The sequence below is a fragment of the Notolepis coatsorum genome (genome assembly GCF_963971535.1).
Source record: "Notolepis coatsorum genome assembly, chromosome: 4".
Taxonomy (NCBI): domain Eukaryota; kingdom Metazoa; phylum Chordata; class Actinopteri; order Aulopiformes; family Paralepididae; genus Notolepis; species Notolepis coatsorum.
The window spans coordinates 72,880,026-72,898,123 of NC_140168.1; the positions used below are offsets into that span (position 1 = coordinate 72,880,026).

The 18,098-nt window shown below is 43.3% G+C and overlaps 2 protein-coding genes across 2 annotated transcripts in view; one reads left to right on the forward strand and one right to left on the reverse strand.

The window, feature by feature from the left end:
- The window catches only part of bop1 (BOP1 ribosomal biogenesis factor), a 206,314-nt gene that overhangs the window by 70,292 nt on the left and 117,924 nt on the right, over window positions 1–18,098 (forward strand). The window lies entirely within an intron of this gene.
- Window positions 7,425–18,054, reverse strand: scxa (scleraxis bHLH transcription factor a). The gene is made up of 3 exons (XM_084313490.1): window positions 17,245–18,054; window positions 15,513–15,704; window positions 7,425–7,966 (listed from the first exon to the last, which is right to left on the reverse strand). The coding sequence occupies exons 1-3, from the start codon at window positions 17,740–17,742 to the stop codon at window positions 7,928–7,930; spliced, it is 729 nt and encodes a 242-aa protein (XP_084169616.1). The 5' UTR covers window positions 17,743–18,054; the 3' UTR covers window positions 7,425–7,927.

Genomic DNA, 18,098 nt, shown 5'->3' on the forward strand with positions numbered 1-18,098 from the left:
CCAAATCCTTAGTCGGGGACAGCCCTAGAGTGGAGTATCTTCCCTGATACTCTGAACTTCCTTAATTGTCTCAGGTGGTAGAGGCACTGTTTTGCCTTTTTTACCACAGTGTCTATGTGAGTTGACCATGTCAGGTCCTCTGTGATGTGGACTCCCAGGTACTTAAAAACTGCTCACCCTGTCTACGATAGCCCCATTTATCTACAGTGGCTTGTGTGTCCCCTGCTGTATTCTCCTAAAAGTTCTGATGGACCTGGCAGGTCAGTGTGACATAGTTCTGATGGACCTGGCAGGTCAGTGTGACATAGTGCTGATGGACCTGGCAGGTCATTGTGACTAGTTCTGGTGGACCTGGCAGGTCAGTGTGAAATAGTTCTGATGGACCTGGCAGGTCAGTGTGAAATAGTTCTGATGGACCTGGCAGGTCAGTGTGACTAGTTCTGATGGACCTGGCAGGTCATTGTGACTAGTTCTGGTGGACCTGGCAGGTCAGTGTGAAATAGTTCTGATGAACCTGGCAGGTCAGTGTGAAATAGTTCTGGTGGACCTGGCAGGTCTGCATGTTTATATAGTACTACTGGTGTATATATGTTGGTGAGCAGCAGTCTGTGATGTTGACATGTTTGACACGTCTGTAACTCAGTCATGATGAATGGACCCTCCTTCACTTCTTCACTCAGCCTACTGGAGGACGTGATATAGATCTCTGTGAGAAAAAAAGAAAGAAAGAAAGAAAAATCACCTCACTTCCTCTTCTGAGCTCCCTGATATCCCAGCATGCACTGCTGCTGCCAGAGGACCTGATTGAAACCAACAGGCTACTGGGGGCGGTAGCTGAAATATGATGTTTAATTATTTTTCCTTCTCTCTTTCTTCCTCTCTCTTTCTCTTCTCTCTTTCTTGCCCCCTTTCTCTTCTCTCTCTTTCTTGCCCTCTCTTTCTTTCTCTCTCCCCCCTCTCTCTCTGTCCTCTCTCTGTTCTCTCTGTCCTCTCTCTATCCTCTATATATACTATCCTCTCTCTCTCTCTCTCGTCACTCCATTGTAATATCCTATAACACAGCAACATTGTAAAAGATAATCTCTTAACAATCAGGATTAATAGAATGTGTGTTTGAACCTTGAGTGAGGTAGTGAATGTTCTCAGCTAGCCCAGGTGGAAATCACCCAGCCAGGAGTGTGTGTGTGTGTGTGTGTGTGTGTGTGTGTGTGTGTGTGTGTGTGTGTGTGTGTGTGTGTGTGTGTGTGTGTGTGTGTGTGTGTGTGTGTGTGTGTGTGTGTGTGTGTGTGTGTGTGTGTGTGTGTGTGTGTGTGTGTGTGTGTGTGTGTGTGTGTGTGTGTGTGTGTGTGTGTGTGTGTGTGTGTGTGTGTGTGTGTGTGTGTGTGTGTGTGTGTGTGTGTGTGTGTGTGTGTGTGTGTGGCAGTAGAACATAGTTTCCATATCATTGTGCCAAGATTGGACCTTTTCTGCGCATATTCCTCTCTCTGAAGTAGTACGCATATCCGGTTAGTGTGGTCAGCAGTGTGTGTGTGGGGGGGTGTGTGTGGGGGTGTGTGTTTGGCAGGTGGTGCAGGACATCCATTTTCTGTGGTTGAAATCTTTCTGTGGTTCCAGAATCCATTCATCAATTTGATTTCCCCAAATCGGTGGAAAAAAGCTTAGTAACATCGTTAGAGGTATAGTAGTGCATAGTGTTTTTTCATTTTTTTTTCAGAATATTTCTAATTGAAAAAAGAATTGATTGCTGTTGATGGCAGACGGGCCAAAGAGCTGTGCCATTCTGCCATATTGTATGACTGAACACGTCATGACAATAATACTATGAATAATTGATAGTATTACCTGATGGTTTAGTCATTATTATTACTGTGACCAAGGTGAGCTGTTGTATGTCATTGTCTATGTATTCTGATGATACTGGGTGTATTATTACTGTGATTAAGGCTAACTAGTGTATGTCTATGTATTCTGATGATACTGGGTGTATTATTACTGTGATTAAGGCTAACTAGTGTATGTCTATGTGTAACTGAGGGGTACAATTCCCTGACTGTATTAATAAGTATGGTATCATTAAACCACTACCGTCTTATGTACATTACTACTGGCCATACAGTACACGAGTATATGATGAGAACACCTCCACAATGATACAGTTTCCACACAAATCTGAGTTTAAGTATTTATTAGCAGCAAGAATACATAATATACTTTACGTTCAATGCGCTTATAAGGCAAAGGAATGTGCGTAGGCAAATCAATAACGAATGTCCATTCTCATATTACGCAGGAGATGATAATACAACCTGAATATTAGGAATTATATCTATGGTACTCTGGGGAGGCAGCGGGGGATACTGGTAGGGGGTTCCCACCGGTTGTAAGCCAGCAGGGGGAGGAAATGTTCGAATGCAAAGTCTGGATCCACGGGGACTCAATAAGCTCCTGCTATGGGAGGCGGTATATTACTCCCTGATCGGCAGACGAAAAGCAGCAGCTGTAATCCCAGTATGCGTGCAGCACAGGTGAAAGCCGGCCAGCCTCTCCTTGAGACGGGCTCGAGTGATGTTCCTCACGTCACGGATAAATCCCACAGTAGTGGGTGTAGACGATTCTTCTCCGCTCCAACAGCCTGGTCCAAAGCAATAATAATAATAATCCAGCCGGAAAAAAGGGGCTCTGCATTCAGCGGTGTAGAGTCTCCGGTGCGTGGTACGTCACATTAACTAGGTTGAACTTGACGTTATTCCATTAAGCTCTGACACTTTACTATCCTATTCGCACGCGGCTATAAGTGCTCTATTTAGACGCACTGTTGCTCACTTCACTTGGTCGTTGACTCGTGATGAAGGCTTTACTAGTAAGGAGCGAACGATACGTTGAACAAACGTATTAGGATAAGACAAGACTCTATTTTGGGGCAAAACGGGCCCTACTTCACCGCACGTTGTATGATGGGTGAGGCTTCACTTGGGTAACTTGTACTACTTCTGTATTCACCTGCGCCATATTTATATGTTAGGCGAATAAACTAGTACCAGCCTTATTCCTGTCTCGTAGTCTTGGGCAGAACCGGGCATGTTGAGACAAGCCTTGACGGTGGCTTTGAACTCGACTCTGGGGGTATGGCACTGGCGCTGGTGGAACGCTATCCAATAAGAGAACGAAATATTATGGTCTGTACTAGGTTAAAGGGATATTCCGTGTATATGTACAAAGAATACACAAGGGATATCAGACGATATACAAATAGTATACAATATATATCAATCAGTAAATATATATATTCGGTTTAATCTGACCCTTTGTAACACTATGTATTCTGATGATACTGGGTGTATTATTACTGTGATTAAGGCTAATTAGTGTATGTCTATGTATTCTGATGATACTGGGTGTATTATTACTGTGATTAAGGCTAATTAGTGTATGTCACTGTTAGATCCTGATCAATCTGGCCAGTATCACGTCTTCGTCTGTTTGGCCCTCCATCCAATTCCTCTGCGTTGTGTCATTTTAATGGTCCTGACGTCTCCGATACTGGCAGATAAGATCCTTATCTCCCCCGTTAGTGCAATCCATAAACCATACTAATTCTCCACCTCCGTAAGAATTCGACACTTCGACTCCGTGAAATACCTTATGAGGAAAAGCGTTGTTTTATTGCTATAAACAGAACCTCATAATCAGATGTTATCAGATGTTATCAAATTGTATCGTCCTTGAAGAGTCTATTCTAATGATCTTTCGGTGTGTTCGTCTATCGTCCTTTTGTTATTCAGTCCAATAGTGTTCAGGCCTGGTCTTTAGCCTAACCCTCCTCGTGTTAGCCGAAGCTAGTGATGATGTGGCATTCTTCCTCCCCCCCCCCCCCCCTCTCAATGAGAGGAGAGAGTGTCTTCTGTGTGATCTCAGTCCTACTCGCTCTTGGTCAGATTCTAGTCTGCCTTACACCCGGAAACACCGTTCGACTTATAGATCCTCGCCGTAGCAACGATAGCCCACCCCTTTCTGGTTGTCATGTGCCGCGTTGTCATGACAACCGCGTTTAACCTTTACACACACTTCAAAACGTCTCATTCACTGTTGCATTAAAGAGGTCACCCCTCTCCCTCGCTCTGTTATCTTTGTTCTTACAAGGAATTCATAACATTCTCTCGCTGGCAGTGTGCCTCACAACAATCACCCTGCTCAGTGTGGTGCTCACTCGCTCTGAACCAACCTCTGCTAAGCCAAACACATTTCTGCCCTCTCCGACCTGGCACCGTTAGATGCTACCATCTTCCCCCAATCTATACATCACATACATTGAAAAAGCACCCCAAATCCTTCACTATGTATTCTGATGATACTGGGTGTATTATTACTGTGATTAAGGCTAATTAGTGTATGTCTATGTATTCTGATGATACTGGGTGTATTATTACTGTGATTAAGGCTAATTAGTGTATGTCTATGTATTCTGATGATACTGGGTGTATTATTACTGTGATTAAGGCTAATTAGTGTATGTCTATGTATGCTGATGATTAGGGCTGTACCGAATAGTTTGAAGCTTCGAAGCTTCGTTCACAACGTTGACATTCGAAATATTTCTTTTTTTAATATATATATATATATCTCTTTTTTGTCTATTCATTCTAGATTTTTTTCAGGTGGGGTGGTAGGCCCCCCTAAACTACTAGTGTTGTCGCGGGGCGTGCGTGTCACGGATACGTAGCAGGGTTCGAAATTAAGGGGGGCTTGGGGCAAAATGCCCTCGATAATCAGTTAAGGGGGGCAAGAAAAGCCCCAGACACTTTGCACAGATGTTTAGCCCTTAGTATGCACTAGGATGGGCATTTTAAAGAAAAATCCAGATCGATTGATCGCATGCTATACTCGAGTGATCGTGTATTACTCGAAGGGAAAAAAAAACATAAAAAAATAATTGTTTGATAAACAAACAAAAAAAATTAAAAATGTTTTACTTATTTTTGTTCATTCACGTATATATGTTTAAGGAAACCAACAAACAGTTATAATCGTACACATACATGTGAAAAAATATGTACAAGAAAAGACCAAACAAAATGATTAATAATTTCGACTTTTTTTTCTTTTTTGATTTTTCTCATAGCTACGAGTTACTCACGCCCATCCCTAGTAGTATGCACACGCATAGTATAATATGCATGTAATAAATAGTTTGTTAATAAACTCTGTGTTACTTGAACAATTTTCACTGTGCTCCTAAATTTCTTTGTGTGCTCCTAATTATTTTTTTATATTTTATTTATTTCCATTTTATTTAGGAGTACATGTGCTCATTGGGAAAAAGGTTAGCGTAGAGCCCTATATATGGAGACATTAACATTACGTTATCAAACATAGGGACGAAGACTGTAAAAAAACGTGTTGACAATGTTTTATAATCTTTATGTTAATTGTCATCATAAAGATTCTGTGCCCCCGAAATAAAAATTAAAAAAACCCGAAAATCAATTAAGGGGGGCAAAAAAAGCCCTGGATTTATAAATATTTTTTTTTAACCCTGACGTGGTGTCAACAGTGTCGTCATAGACGCGCGCAGTAAGGCGGTTGTTCGTATCGGTACATTTCTCTACACAGAGCTGAAATTAAACTATTGCACATAAATTAGGTAAATAAATAAATATGAACAATATTTACAATTATACATACAGTAGTGAGAACACACATGAACTATTTACAATACAGGGAGGCACATACAACACTAATAACTATTTACAACCAGTGTCAGAGCGAGCGCACTCAAGTTGTTCAGAAATTCTGAGGGCTCTGATCGAAGAGTCAGTTTATCAGAGCGGAGCAGATTTTCAGAGTGAATTTATTAACTCACCTTAACTAGGGCCTTATGAAATCCGTTTTTACCTTTTCCTGTTTTCGGATATGAATCCCCTCCCCCAAAATAAAGAATATTCCAAAAGAAATTTATATATCTTTTTTTTTTACACACACACACACACCCAGGAACATTCTCATAAAACCTCAACTCAACCTCAATAAATGAAGATAATTTATTTACATTTAATGAAATAGCAATTACAGTCAGTACCATAATCAAAAGGAGACAATTACAAATATATTTACCATATTAATTCAGTTTTATCTGTGTACACGGATGACGCATTTAACAAACTTCTTACAAATAGATTTATTATATAAAGACGAACAGCATTGTAGCCTGGCTTCCATCCCCTGTAGATGAAGACAGCCAGTTGTCCCTGTAGCCTAAAGGAAAAACACATGTCTGTGTCTTGAACCTGGTGGGACTATTTATGATATCAAGTTACATTTATTTAGCCGGGGTGCACCTGCTTCACACTCACACCTGGGAGCTGCCCAGTGCAACCACAGTCTGATAATGTTGACCACTGAGCAACACACACACACACACACACACACACACACACACACACACACACACACACACACACACACACACACACACACTTACCTACCTAACTTCAGGGTTACTTGTACAGCCTCTGCTTCCTTGTGATGGTCATTGTTTACATATTCAATAATACATGTGTTGAAATCATGCTTGTATGATGATAATGTTGAGTTTCCCCTGGATGTAGCATTGGACAAACACAGGGACATCAGTCCACACAAGCCAACCACCACCCAGCACCTCCGAGCCTAGCCTCATTATCACAACCTAACCTAACCCCTCCGAGCCTAGCCTCATCATCACAACCGAACCCCTCCTAGCCTAGCCTCATCATCACAACCGAACCCCTCCGAGCCTAGCCTCATCATCACAACCGAACCCCTCCTAGCCTAGCCTCATTATCACAACCTAACCTAACCCCTCCGAGCCTAGCCTCATCATCACAACCGAACCCCTCCGAGCCTAGCCTCATTATCACAACCTAACCTAACCCCTCCGAGCCTAGCCTCATCATCACAACCGAACCCCTCCGAGCCTAGCCTCATTATCACAACCTAACCTAACCCCTCCTAGCGTAGCCTCATCACAACCTAACCCCTCCGAGCCTAGCCTCATCATCACAACCTAACCCCTCATAGCCTAGCCTCATCATCACAACTTGTGTCAGCCAGACATTTTTGTGTTTTTTCTTCTGTATAAAAAAAAACCTGAATTGTCCTAATTTCTAGTGTTAAATAGTCTTTAGTCTGTAGTTATAAGCATCATATCATTGTCTCTCAGTCCATGTAACAAGGTCAGTGGTTTGTGATGGAAAGTGGAGTTTGGCCCAGAGTTTTGTATATTTTTAAGTTGACCAGTATTTGTAGATCCCTTTTGGCTTGTTGTTACCTCAGAGTTGTAAAGTTTCTCAAAATGTATGGACTCATGGTGCTGTAAGGTGCTTTGGATAAAGGCCTCCCCGGAATGGTTGATGATGGTTTATCCACCAAATGGCTGAGGTTTTGTCACCAAATGGCTGATGTAGTATTGACAGTATTGACTCCTTGTCCTGCGGTTGTGTGGCATGTGAACCAATTGCCTGGCATCTTGGTTTGAGTCCTGTCTCTAGGCCTGGTGGCCTGGCATCTTGGTTTGAGTCCTGTCTCTAGGCCTGGTGGCCTGGCATCTTGGTTTGAGTCCTGTCTCTAGGCCTGGTGGCCTGGCATCTTGGTTTGAGTCCCATCTCTAGGCCTGGTGGCCTGGCATCTTGGTTTTAGTCCCATCTCTAGGCCTGGTGGCCTGGTATCCTGGTTTGAGTCAGGTCTCTAGGCACGTGGCCTGTTATCCTGGTTTGAGTCAGGTCTCTAGGCCTGGTATCCTGGTTTGAGTCATGTCTGTTGGCCTGGGGGCCTGATATTCTAGTTTGAGTCATGTCGCTCTGCCTGGATGTCTGGTACTGTATCTTGGTCTGAGTGCTGTCTCTAGGCCTGGGGGCCTGGTATTCTGGTGGTTGTCCTCTGGCTGTTGGTGTTAATTCCTAAGCGCCGTCTTTCTGTCGCGGTCCTTACTCTGAAAAACAAAAGAAAGAAACCCAAAGGCTTATAAAGACAGCTGTATGAAAGGTGCAGAAATATTCACCTTTTATGCTAAACTCAAACACGGAAACATGTGCTGAGATATCAGGACAAATGGCTACAATGGCTGCCTCCTCTTAGTCCACTGATCGGTTGGTTTGGTCATGGAGTCGACCAAGACTTTGTTAGTCAATAACTCTGTTTTTACGTTATTGATCAGCACATCTCAGTTCAGCACTGGATTGAAGGGGTCCTTCTACATGATGTGTGAAACACAATGTTACAGATTTTTCAATTAAATAAATTATTAAATTAGTTGACAAAGTCCAATGACTGTTAGTGGAATAAGAATGTCTTGAGGAGCGTCCTAAAAACTACGTTGGTCATTTTGATTAAAATAAGGGTGAAGACTCCTGCACTCAAAAGGAGTCTGGGACATTCTAAAGACTAATTCAGAAGAATTTACTGTCTCGTAAAAAATGAAGTACTTTGTGGAAAAATAACAAGCTGAATTCAAAAGGAGCTGAACAAAGCTAAACAATGTCATATTTTCCAGATGACGAAATGGTCAGGGCCAGCAGAACTGGACCACAGACCTCAAGACATTATACGGAATATGTACCGTGACTATGAAGACATTATACTGAATATGTACTGTTACTATAAAGACATTATACTGAATATGTACTGTTACTATGAAGACATTATACTGAATATGTATTGTTACTATGAAGACATTATACTGAATATGTACTGTTACTATGCAGACATTATACTGAATATGTACTGTTACGAAGACATACTGAATATGCACTGTTACTATAAAGACATTATACTGAATATGTACTGTTACTATAAAGACATTATACTGAATATGTACTGTTACTATAAAGACATTATACTGAATATGTACTGTTACTATGAAGACATTCTACTGAATATGTACTGTTAGTAGTCTGTTTATGGAGACATTATACTGAATATGTACTGTTCTGTTACTATGAAGACATTATACTGAATATGTACTGTTACTATAAAGACATACTGAATACGTATTGTTACTATGAAGACATACTGAATATGTACTGTTACTATGAAGACATACTGAATATGTACTGTTAAAGACATTATACTGAATATGTACTGTTACTATGAAGACATTATACTGAATATGTACTGTTACTATAAAGACATTATACTGAATATGTACTGTTACTATGAAGACATTATACTGAATATGTACTGTTACTATGAAGTAGGGGTGTGGACATTTCTCCATTCTAAGATGCATCGTGATGGGGACGTGGACGATTCTGCATCGATGCAGTAACGGAACATAATCGATTTATAAATTATTATTTTTTTACTCTCTTGCTAGCTTTTATGTTCTTTTAAAATGTAGCGCTTTGGGATTTGCTCCACAACTATAAAGCGCCCTACAAATCAAATGTATTATTATTATTATTATTATTATTATTATTATTATTATTATTATTATTATTATTATTATTATTATTATTATTATTATTATTATTATTATTATTATTATTATTATTATTATTGTTGTATTATTACAGCTAGTGCTCTGGTCATGCATCCACTCAACTCATAGAAAATACAGCATCAGGCTATTCTAAAAGTATTGATACTGATACTAACTAATAAAAAAGAGTATTGAACCGTTTTTAACAGCTCTGTATCGAGATACCTTAGATTATCGAGATAATATAGATTATAAAATTGAGATGTAATATATTATTGAGCTGCATCGAGATGCATCGTAGAATCTAATCGAATCGTGGACAGCTGCATCTCACCTTTCTACCCTACCACATACACACACGACACTACACACATTCACTGGTTTTCTCCAAACTAGCAACCTCATGACATATTAGATTTAATCAGACGTGTGTGTGTGTGCGCGTGCGCGCACGTGGTGTCACCATGCAGTCTCTAGGTCAATATTTAGTTTGGTGTCTGACACCTAGCATTGGTAGATAGACACTGTGCTACAGCCTGCTGTGTGTGTGTGTGTGAGAGAGAGACAGAGACAGAGGTAGAGATACACACACACAGAGGTAGAGAGAGATAGACGGAGAAAGTCAATTGAGCCCCAAGTGTCCAGCAGTGTGTTTTGTCTGGCAGTTCATGTGTGAATATGTGCATGTCTGCATCTGTCCATCCAGTGTGTGTGTAATCTGATCCCCTAGTCTCCAGCCATGTGGTTGGGGGTTATAGTTACTTATAATCCATTCTACACCAAGCTAACTGCAAGCCTAGCATAGTATAATCCATTCTACACAAAGCTAACTACAAGCCTAGCATAGTATAATCCATTCTACACCAAGATAACTGCAAGCCTAGCATAGTATAATTCATTCTATAGCATGCTAACTAACTAGCATAGCATAGTATAATTATAATAACTTTATTTGTATAATTCATTCATTCTAGACTATTTCCATTATCTTTAGCCTTCATGCTGAATTCAACTCAGCTATTTGATAATTAACCTGTTCAGGTCCAGTTAGATTGCTAATGAACGACTTGATGGGCATTGGTGAATTTACCCCTTAGCATAGCCAGCGCCAGTCATGCTACATGCTTATAGCTGTGTTGGTGAACTGTTGATTAGCAGCATTAGCCATGGTCATGCTAATTAGCTAAATAAATCGCTTAATGACTGTGTTCGTCAAACTTAGTGATTAGAGTAGCTAGCTTGCTATTAGCCAGAGCCAGTCATGCTAACTTGCTAATGTCTTTATGTTTGGGTGAATTACCCATTAGTGTCGGCAGCGCTGGTCATGCTAGCTGGCTAATGTATTGTAATATATTATGCTTGTGATTTAGGCTAGCGAGCGCTCTTAATGTCTTCCATATGTTTACAATGGGCAGATCCATAATTATAGTTTAAATATGAAACCTGCAGATAACTACTCTGGAGATCTCTGGGCAATTGGCAATACTCGACACACACACACACACACACACACACACACACACACACACACACACACACACATACAGGGCATCTTGCCAACAAGCTAACTGTACACTGAGCATGTCCAGTCCTTGACTCCTGGTAGCTGAATAAACTATCCACCCCTGAGAGAGGGAAAGGGAGAGAGAGAGTGTGTGTGTGTTATGCAATCCCCCTGCCATCTCTCAAAGGTCTGTCCTCACCTGTTAGAGCAATTACAGGCAGGAATGCTACACACACACACTATCTCTCTCTCTCTCTCTCTCTCTCTCTCTCTCTCTCTCTCTCTCTCTCTCTCTCTCTCTCTCTCTCTCTCAAAAGACAAACACACACTTAAAAAATACACATAGTAAGAGATGCACACACGCAGAAACACAAACATCCTGCCACGAGTGCACACACACACACACACACACACACACACACACACACACACAGCCTGTGTTCCATCATCATTACAGAGGATAGTTTTTCTCTACTGACAGCCTGTCAATACCCTAAACACTTCAGTATGCTCTCTCTCTCTCTCTCTCTCTCGCTCTCTCTCTCTGTGTGTATTATATATGTAGATGGTTGTAGTATCGAGTCCAGTAGGTTGTAGAGACAGAGAGCGACTGACTATATGAGAGAGTTTCTATATTAACTACCACCAAACCAACACTCCTCCTCAGAGCTCTAAACCTGTACGCCACACAGCCTGAAACACTCCTCAGAGCTCTAAACCTGTACGCCACATAGCCTGAAACACTCTAAACCTGTACGCCACACCGCCTGAAACACTCCTCAGAGCTCTAACCCTGTACGCCACACCGCCTGAAACACTCCTCAGAGCTCTAAACCTGTACGCCACACCGCCTGAAACACTCCTCAGAGCTCTAAACCTGTACGCCACACCGCCTGAAACACTCCTCAGAGCTCTAAACCTGTACGCCACACCGCCTGAAACACTCCTCAGAGCTCTAAACCTGTACACCACACCGCCTGAAACACTCCTCAGAGCTCTAAACCTGTACGCCACACAGCCTGAAACACTCCTCAGAGCTCTAAACCTGTACGCCACACAGCCTGAAACACTCCTCAGAGCTCTAAACCTGTACGCCACACCGCCTGAAACACTCCTCAGAGCTCTAAACCTGTACGCCACACAGCCTGAAACACTCCTCAGAGCTCTAACCCTGTACGTCACACAGCCTGAAACAATACGGTAACTTTGAATTGCGTATACATAGTATGGCATCAGTGGCAGTGGATGGTACAGCAGCCCAGAGAGCAGGACTGAACATGTGAATGGAGACGGCTTGTGTTTCTGAACGCTTGGCTTGGCTACTGCTGCTGCTGCAGACGTAATGAGATAGAAGTAAGACTGTGGTTTGGCCTAGACACACACACACACACACACACACACACACACACACACACACACACACATATATACACACACACACACACACACACACACACACACACACATATATATATATATATACACACACACACACATACATATACAGTACACACATACATATACACACACACATATATATATATATATACACACACACACACATACATATACAGTACACACATACATATACACACACACATATATATATATATATATATATATATATATATATATATATATATATATATACACATACACACAGAACAAAGACTTGCAATCTGGGTCAGATCTGAATGTGCTAGAGTTCAGTGGACTCTCTCGCACGCACGCACGCACACACACACACACACACACACACTACCACCAGAGGTTGTTTTACTTTAATTCGCTCTCTCTCTTTCTCTCCATTTTTAATTGGACCTTAACCACTTACAGGACTGTTAGTTCATTGGCTGGCTGGCTGTTTTATGACCAATCACATTATTTCCAGAGGGACAAATGTCTTTCATTACTGACTCTTTTAGTTCTGACTTTATATGTCTTTCTCTCGTTCTCTCTTTCTCTCTCCTTCTCTCTCTCTTTCTCTTTGTGTGAGAGACGGGGACAGACATTGAAGGAATAGAGGAAGAGATCAAGTGAAAGACTGAGACAGACAGAGAGAGACACAGAGAGAGAGAACGTTGGAAAGAGAGAGAGAAAGACTGCGACAAACCGAGAGAGACCGACGGAGAGAGAGAAAGATGGAAAGGGAGAGAGAGACGGAGAGAGAGAAAGACGGAGACAAACCAAGAGACCGACAGAGAGAGAAAACGATGGAAAGAGAGAGAGAAAGACGGAGAGAGAGAAGGAGAAAGACAGACGGAGGCTGAGAGAGAAAGACAGATGGACAGAGAGAGAGAGACAGAGAGAGAAAGACAGACAGAGAGAGAGAGAGTGAAATGGAGAGAGTCTGCTATGCATTAAGAGTTAATTGCTGGTTAGTTGGAGTGATGCATTAGCTGCACTGTGTTTTATGTTAGTGAGACCAGCTCTGGGGACTGCAACTGGATAATATCACACACACACATACACACCTTCTAGAATATCAATCGTAATGCTTCTGACCATGTAAATATGGGTTATTCACAGTTTCACACACATTCTTGAGTTTGATTAGTAGATCAGTTCAACTTTTATCAGGCACAAAATACAGGAAGTAACTAGTAGACGTATTGACTAAATACATCTATCTGTGTGTGTGTCTCTCTCTCTCTCTCTCTCTCTCTCTCTCTCTCTCTCTCTCTCCATCTCCCTCCCTCGGTCTCTCAATTACATTTAATTAAATTCAATGGGGCTTTATTGACATTATGTTTACATTGCCAACGCCAGTGTTAAAACAGTCTCTCTCTCTCTCTCTTTCTCTCTCTCTCTCTCTCTCTCTCTCTCTCTCTCTCTCTCTCTTTCTCTCTGCCCCCTCTCCTCTCTTTGTGAGGTAGTTCTTCTGACCCATACAGAGACTAGTGGTGATTTACCTCACTAGAATGTTCCATTGGTGCAGTGACTCTAATTGTTTAGACGGACTGCTTATAACAGCCAATAGGGCTGTGGATGAGGTGTATGTGTGTGTGTGTGTGTTGGGAGGTGTGTTGTCTGCGTTGGGACATTAACACCAGCCAGGAGCTGTAGTTTATAAGTTTTGGCTGTAGAAGGTTTGGCAGCTTTTTTGTTACCAACCACCTCATTAAGTCACCAACCAGTGAGAGGCTGGATGTTCTGAATTTATCTGAATTCATCAGCCATGCTTTACATAATTCTCTTATCTACTGCTTTTCTCACCTGGAACACATTATAGTGTGTGTGTGTTGTCTTATATAATGTGTATCATCCATGTCTGCTTTATTTAACTTTGGTTAATTTAGTTTGTAGAAGATTAATACATTACTATCTCCTCTCCTCTTCTACCCTTTCCTCCTACCACCTCCTCTTCTCTCCTACCCCCTCCTCTTCTCTCCTACCCCTCCTCTCCTCTCCTCCCCCCTCCTCTTCTCTCCTCCCGCCTCCTCTCCTCTCCTACCCCCCTCCTCTTCTCTCCTACCCTCTCCCCTCCTCTTCTCTCCTCCCCCCCTCCTCTTCTCTCCTCCCCCTCCTCTTCTCTCCTACCCTCTCCTCTCTCCTTACCATCTCCTCTTCTACCATCTCCTCCATCTCCTCTTCTCTCCTACCCCCTCTCCTCTCCCCTCCTTTCTCTCTACCCCCTCCTCTCCCCTCCTCTTCTCTCCTACCCTCTCTTCTCTCCTACCCTCTCCTCTTCTACCCCTCTATATTCTACCCTCTCCTCTTCTACCCTCTCCTCTTCTACCCTCTCCTTTCTACCCTCTCCTCTTCTACCCTCTCCTATTCTACCTCTCCTCCTCTCCTATTCTACCCTCTCCTCTTCTACCCTCTCCTCTTCTCTTCTCCATTCTCCTCTCTTCTACCTTCTCCTCTTCTCTCTTCTCTTCTCTCCTCTCCAGGTGGTTATAGACAGAATAGTTAAATACTTGTCACATTGTGAAGAACTTTCTGTATTCATCCTTCAGTTTCCCTAGATGAATGTTAGCATTGTTAGTAAACCTCATTGAAAGCATGGGGCACAGCTAGCTCTAGTTAGAGCTAACAATGCTAACACCCATGATTATTCCAGAATAACCTTTCTTTACAATGTGACAATTGTCTGGTGAGGAACAATACACAATTCAACAGAAATGTTCCTTAAGCAGAACAGAACACAACCTGGAGGATGGAGAACCAATGTGATGACACAACAAACTGTCTCTCTGAAGACCTGATCTTCATTATGACACAACAAAACTGTCTCTCTGAAGGCCTGAGCTTCTTTCACAGCTACAGGTTGATATAGATAATAGCTACATATTAATATAGATACTAGCTACAGGTTGATATAGAAAATAGCTACAGGTTTATATAGATAATAGCTACAGGTGTGTGTGTGTGTGTTCAAGTTCAAGTTTCTTTATTAGTTGTCATACAGAAGTACAGAATACTTTTATATAAAATGCTTCTTTCTGTTTTGCTCCAGGATTGTGCTAGATAAAAATAGATAAGTATAAAAGTATAGTAAGGTATAAAATAGAAGTCAAGTACGTAGACAAAAAGTGTGTGTGTGTGTCTCACCAGCTTGCGTTGGTTACTCAGGCAGAAGGTACAGATCTGTTTGGGGTGGGAGTTCTCACTGTCCATGTCTCGTTCCCGTTCCCGCGACGACGATGAAGTCCCACCCCCGCCTCCTCCTGAGTGGCTGTGATGGTAGAACGGGGCATGGCCTCCACCGTGGCAGGGCTGTCCGTCATGGAGCCCCTCCCCCACCAGCAACAGAACCACAGTGACAGAAACAGAAGATTAACTGACACGTTACAGATTTACCAACAAACAACAACTACTGCACAGCTCAATGTGCAAGCCGGCACTACCATTGTCAGGGTTAGGGGTTCCATTCTCTGTGTAGCTCAATGGGGTAGAGCAAGGCACTAACATTGCCAGGGTTAGGGTAGGGATGCACGATATTGATTTTTTGATACCGATAACTTTATGCTCCTCAAGCCGGATACCGATATTTATTGTATTATAATAATTTTTTTTAACTGTATATATATATATAATTTTTTTTATCAATTTTTTTTTTTTTTTTTGTATTTATAAGCTCCGACGTCATCGGTACTGCTATCGGTACTCGAGAAATTATGGAGTTTTTTTTTTTGAGTGAATTTAAACGTTGCAAACTAATCTTGTTGGCCGCTGTCTATCTCTCCTGCCTCTGTCTCCTTCTGTGTACGCGGGGAGCGGGCTGCCTGCTCTCTCCTCTCTTCCCCTCCCACACACACACACACACTCACTCCACACACACACACACACACTCACACGGGTGCTGCGCTGGAGTACAGACAGCTCTGCTCTCATAATGGCGGACAGAACGAAATGTTCAAAAGTCTGGGTCTATTTTACTAAAGTCGATGCTGACAACGCTCGTTGCCACAAGTGCAACAAGGACATTTGCCAGTAATGTATAAGCGCTGGTACTTGTCAATGTGGCTGGCGGGGAGATAACGTTAGCTCCGAGTAGAGTAATGGCTGACAATCCGAGGTAAATAAACTAACGAGAGCTTCTGATTGGTGGTAAGAAGAAGAGGTGGGTGCAAGGCCGTGGGGACGTAATTGGCAGATCGACTGTCTGTCCTCCGAATGTAACGTGACTACGTCACAGCCAAGAAAGGGAGCGCTGGATTTGTGAAAAACTCCCTGTTCCTAAACCACACGCTATCAGTTTTACCCACAGTACTGGCAAAACGGGAGGAGGCTATAATAAAAACAAGCGCCCTTCATCCAAATCCACCCACACCGGATTTCTTTAACCAAAAAATTTATTATATGTTATCGGAGCTATCAATAACGTTATCGAGTTTATCGGGATGACGTCATAATTGCTGATATCGGCCCGATAATTATCGTGCATCCCTGTTAGGGGTTCCATTCTCTGTGTAGCTCAATGGGATAGAGCAAGGCACTAACATTGCCAGGGTTAGGGGGTCCCCATTCCCTATTGCCAGGGTTAGGGGGTCCCATTCCCTGTGTAGAGCAAGCACTAACACGTGAGGGTTGGCGGTTCCATTCCCCGTGTAGAGCAAGGCACTAACACTGTCAGGGTTAGGGGTCCCATTCCCTGTGTAGAGCAAGGCACTAACACTGTCAGGGTTAGGGGTCCCATTCCCTGTGTAGAAGAAGGCACTAACCAGGCTTAGGAGAGTTCAGACATGTGAGATAAAAGCACATGTGTGTTGACAGAGGAGCAGTTGACCACAGAGAGGACGTGTCTTGACGTCGGTCTGTCCTACAGAGAGAAGACCCTTACCAGCAGGACGTTCCCCAGGTGACTGATGTAGCTGCTGGCCAGGCGCAGCGTCTCGATCTTGGACAGCTTCCTGTCCGCCGGCTCCGTGGGGATCAGGGTCCTCAGGGCCGTGAAGGCCGTGTTGACGCTGTTGGTCCTGTCCCGCTCTCTGGCGTTCGCCGTGTTCCTCTGCCTCCCGTCGCCCCCGAGCAAGGGGGAGGAGGAGAGGGGGAGGAGGGAGGGGTGATGGTGCCCTCCTCCTCCTCCTCCTCCTCCTCCGCCCCCCAGCCTCCCTCCCGCCCCGGGCTTCCTCTTCCTCCCCATCTTGTCCCCGGACCTGGCGCCGTCCATGCAGTAGAGGGACGAGCAGCGTTCGTCTGAACCCGAGCTCTCGCTGCCTCCGCCCTGGTCCTCGTCCTCTGACATCATGGTGATGTCGCTGGTGATGTCGCCGTACAGGAAGCTAGCTCTTCCGGCGGCGGCGTTCGGTGCGGGGCGTAGCATGGCAAACGAGGACATGTCGTCGTCCCCGGTGAGACGGCTGGACTTGTGTGTCCTGGTGTGATGCTGCGCGCGTGTGTCTGCCTGGCTTTATTCTCGACGTCCTGTGTGTGGTGTCATACAGAGAGAAGCGATGCCCTCCACGGATCAGAATATGTGAAAGGTAGGTGTTTTAGCCGCGTAGACCGGTCCAGAATCAGTCCTCAGAACCAGGCGCTGAATCCTAGAACTGCTTCAGGACTTGATGTGAAAAATCCCACTTCTGGAGCTGAGCTTCTGACTCGGATGTGTCTTGGATGGGCTGCAGGGTTTAGGGTACAGGGGGTAGGGTGTGTTTTAGAACCAGAGCCTGAAGACATCCACACCTCCTGTAG

Bases quoted from the DNA above. Each gene is read 5' to 3' on its own strand.
- scxa (XM_084313490.1), bottom strand. From the start codon at position 17,742: ATGTCCTCGTTTGCCATGCTACGCCCCGCACCGAACGCCGCCGCCGGA. The intron at 15,705-17,244 runs GTAAGGGTCTTC...GTTCTGTTGCTG, and splicing joins ACCTGGGGAACGTCCTGCTG to GTGGGGGAGGGGCTCCATGA. The intron at 7,967-15,512 runs GTGAGACACACA...TTTGTTTTTCAG, and splicing joins TGAGTAACCAACGCAAGCTG to AGTAAGGACCGCGACAGAAA.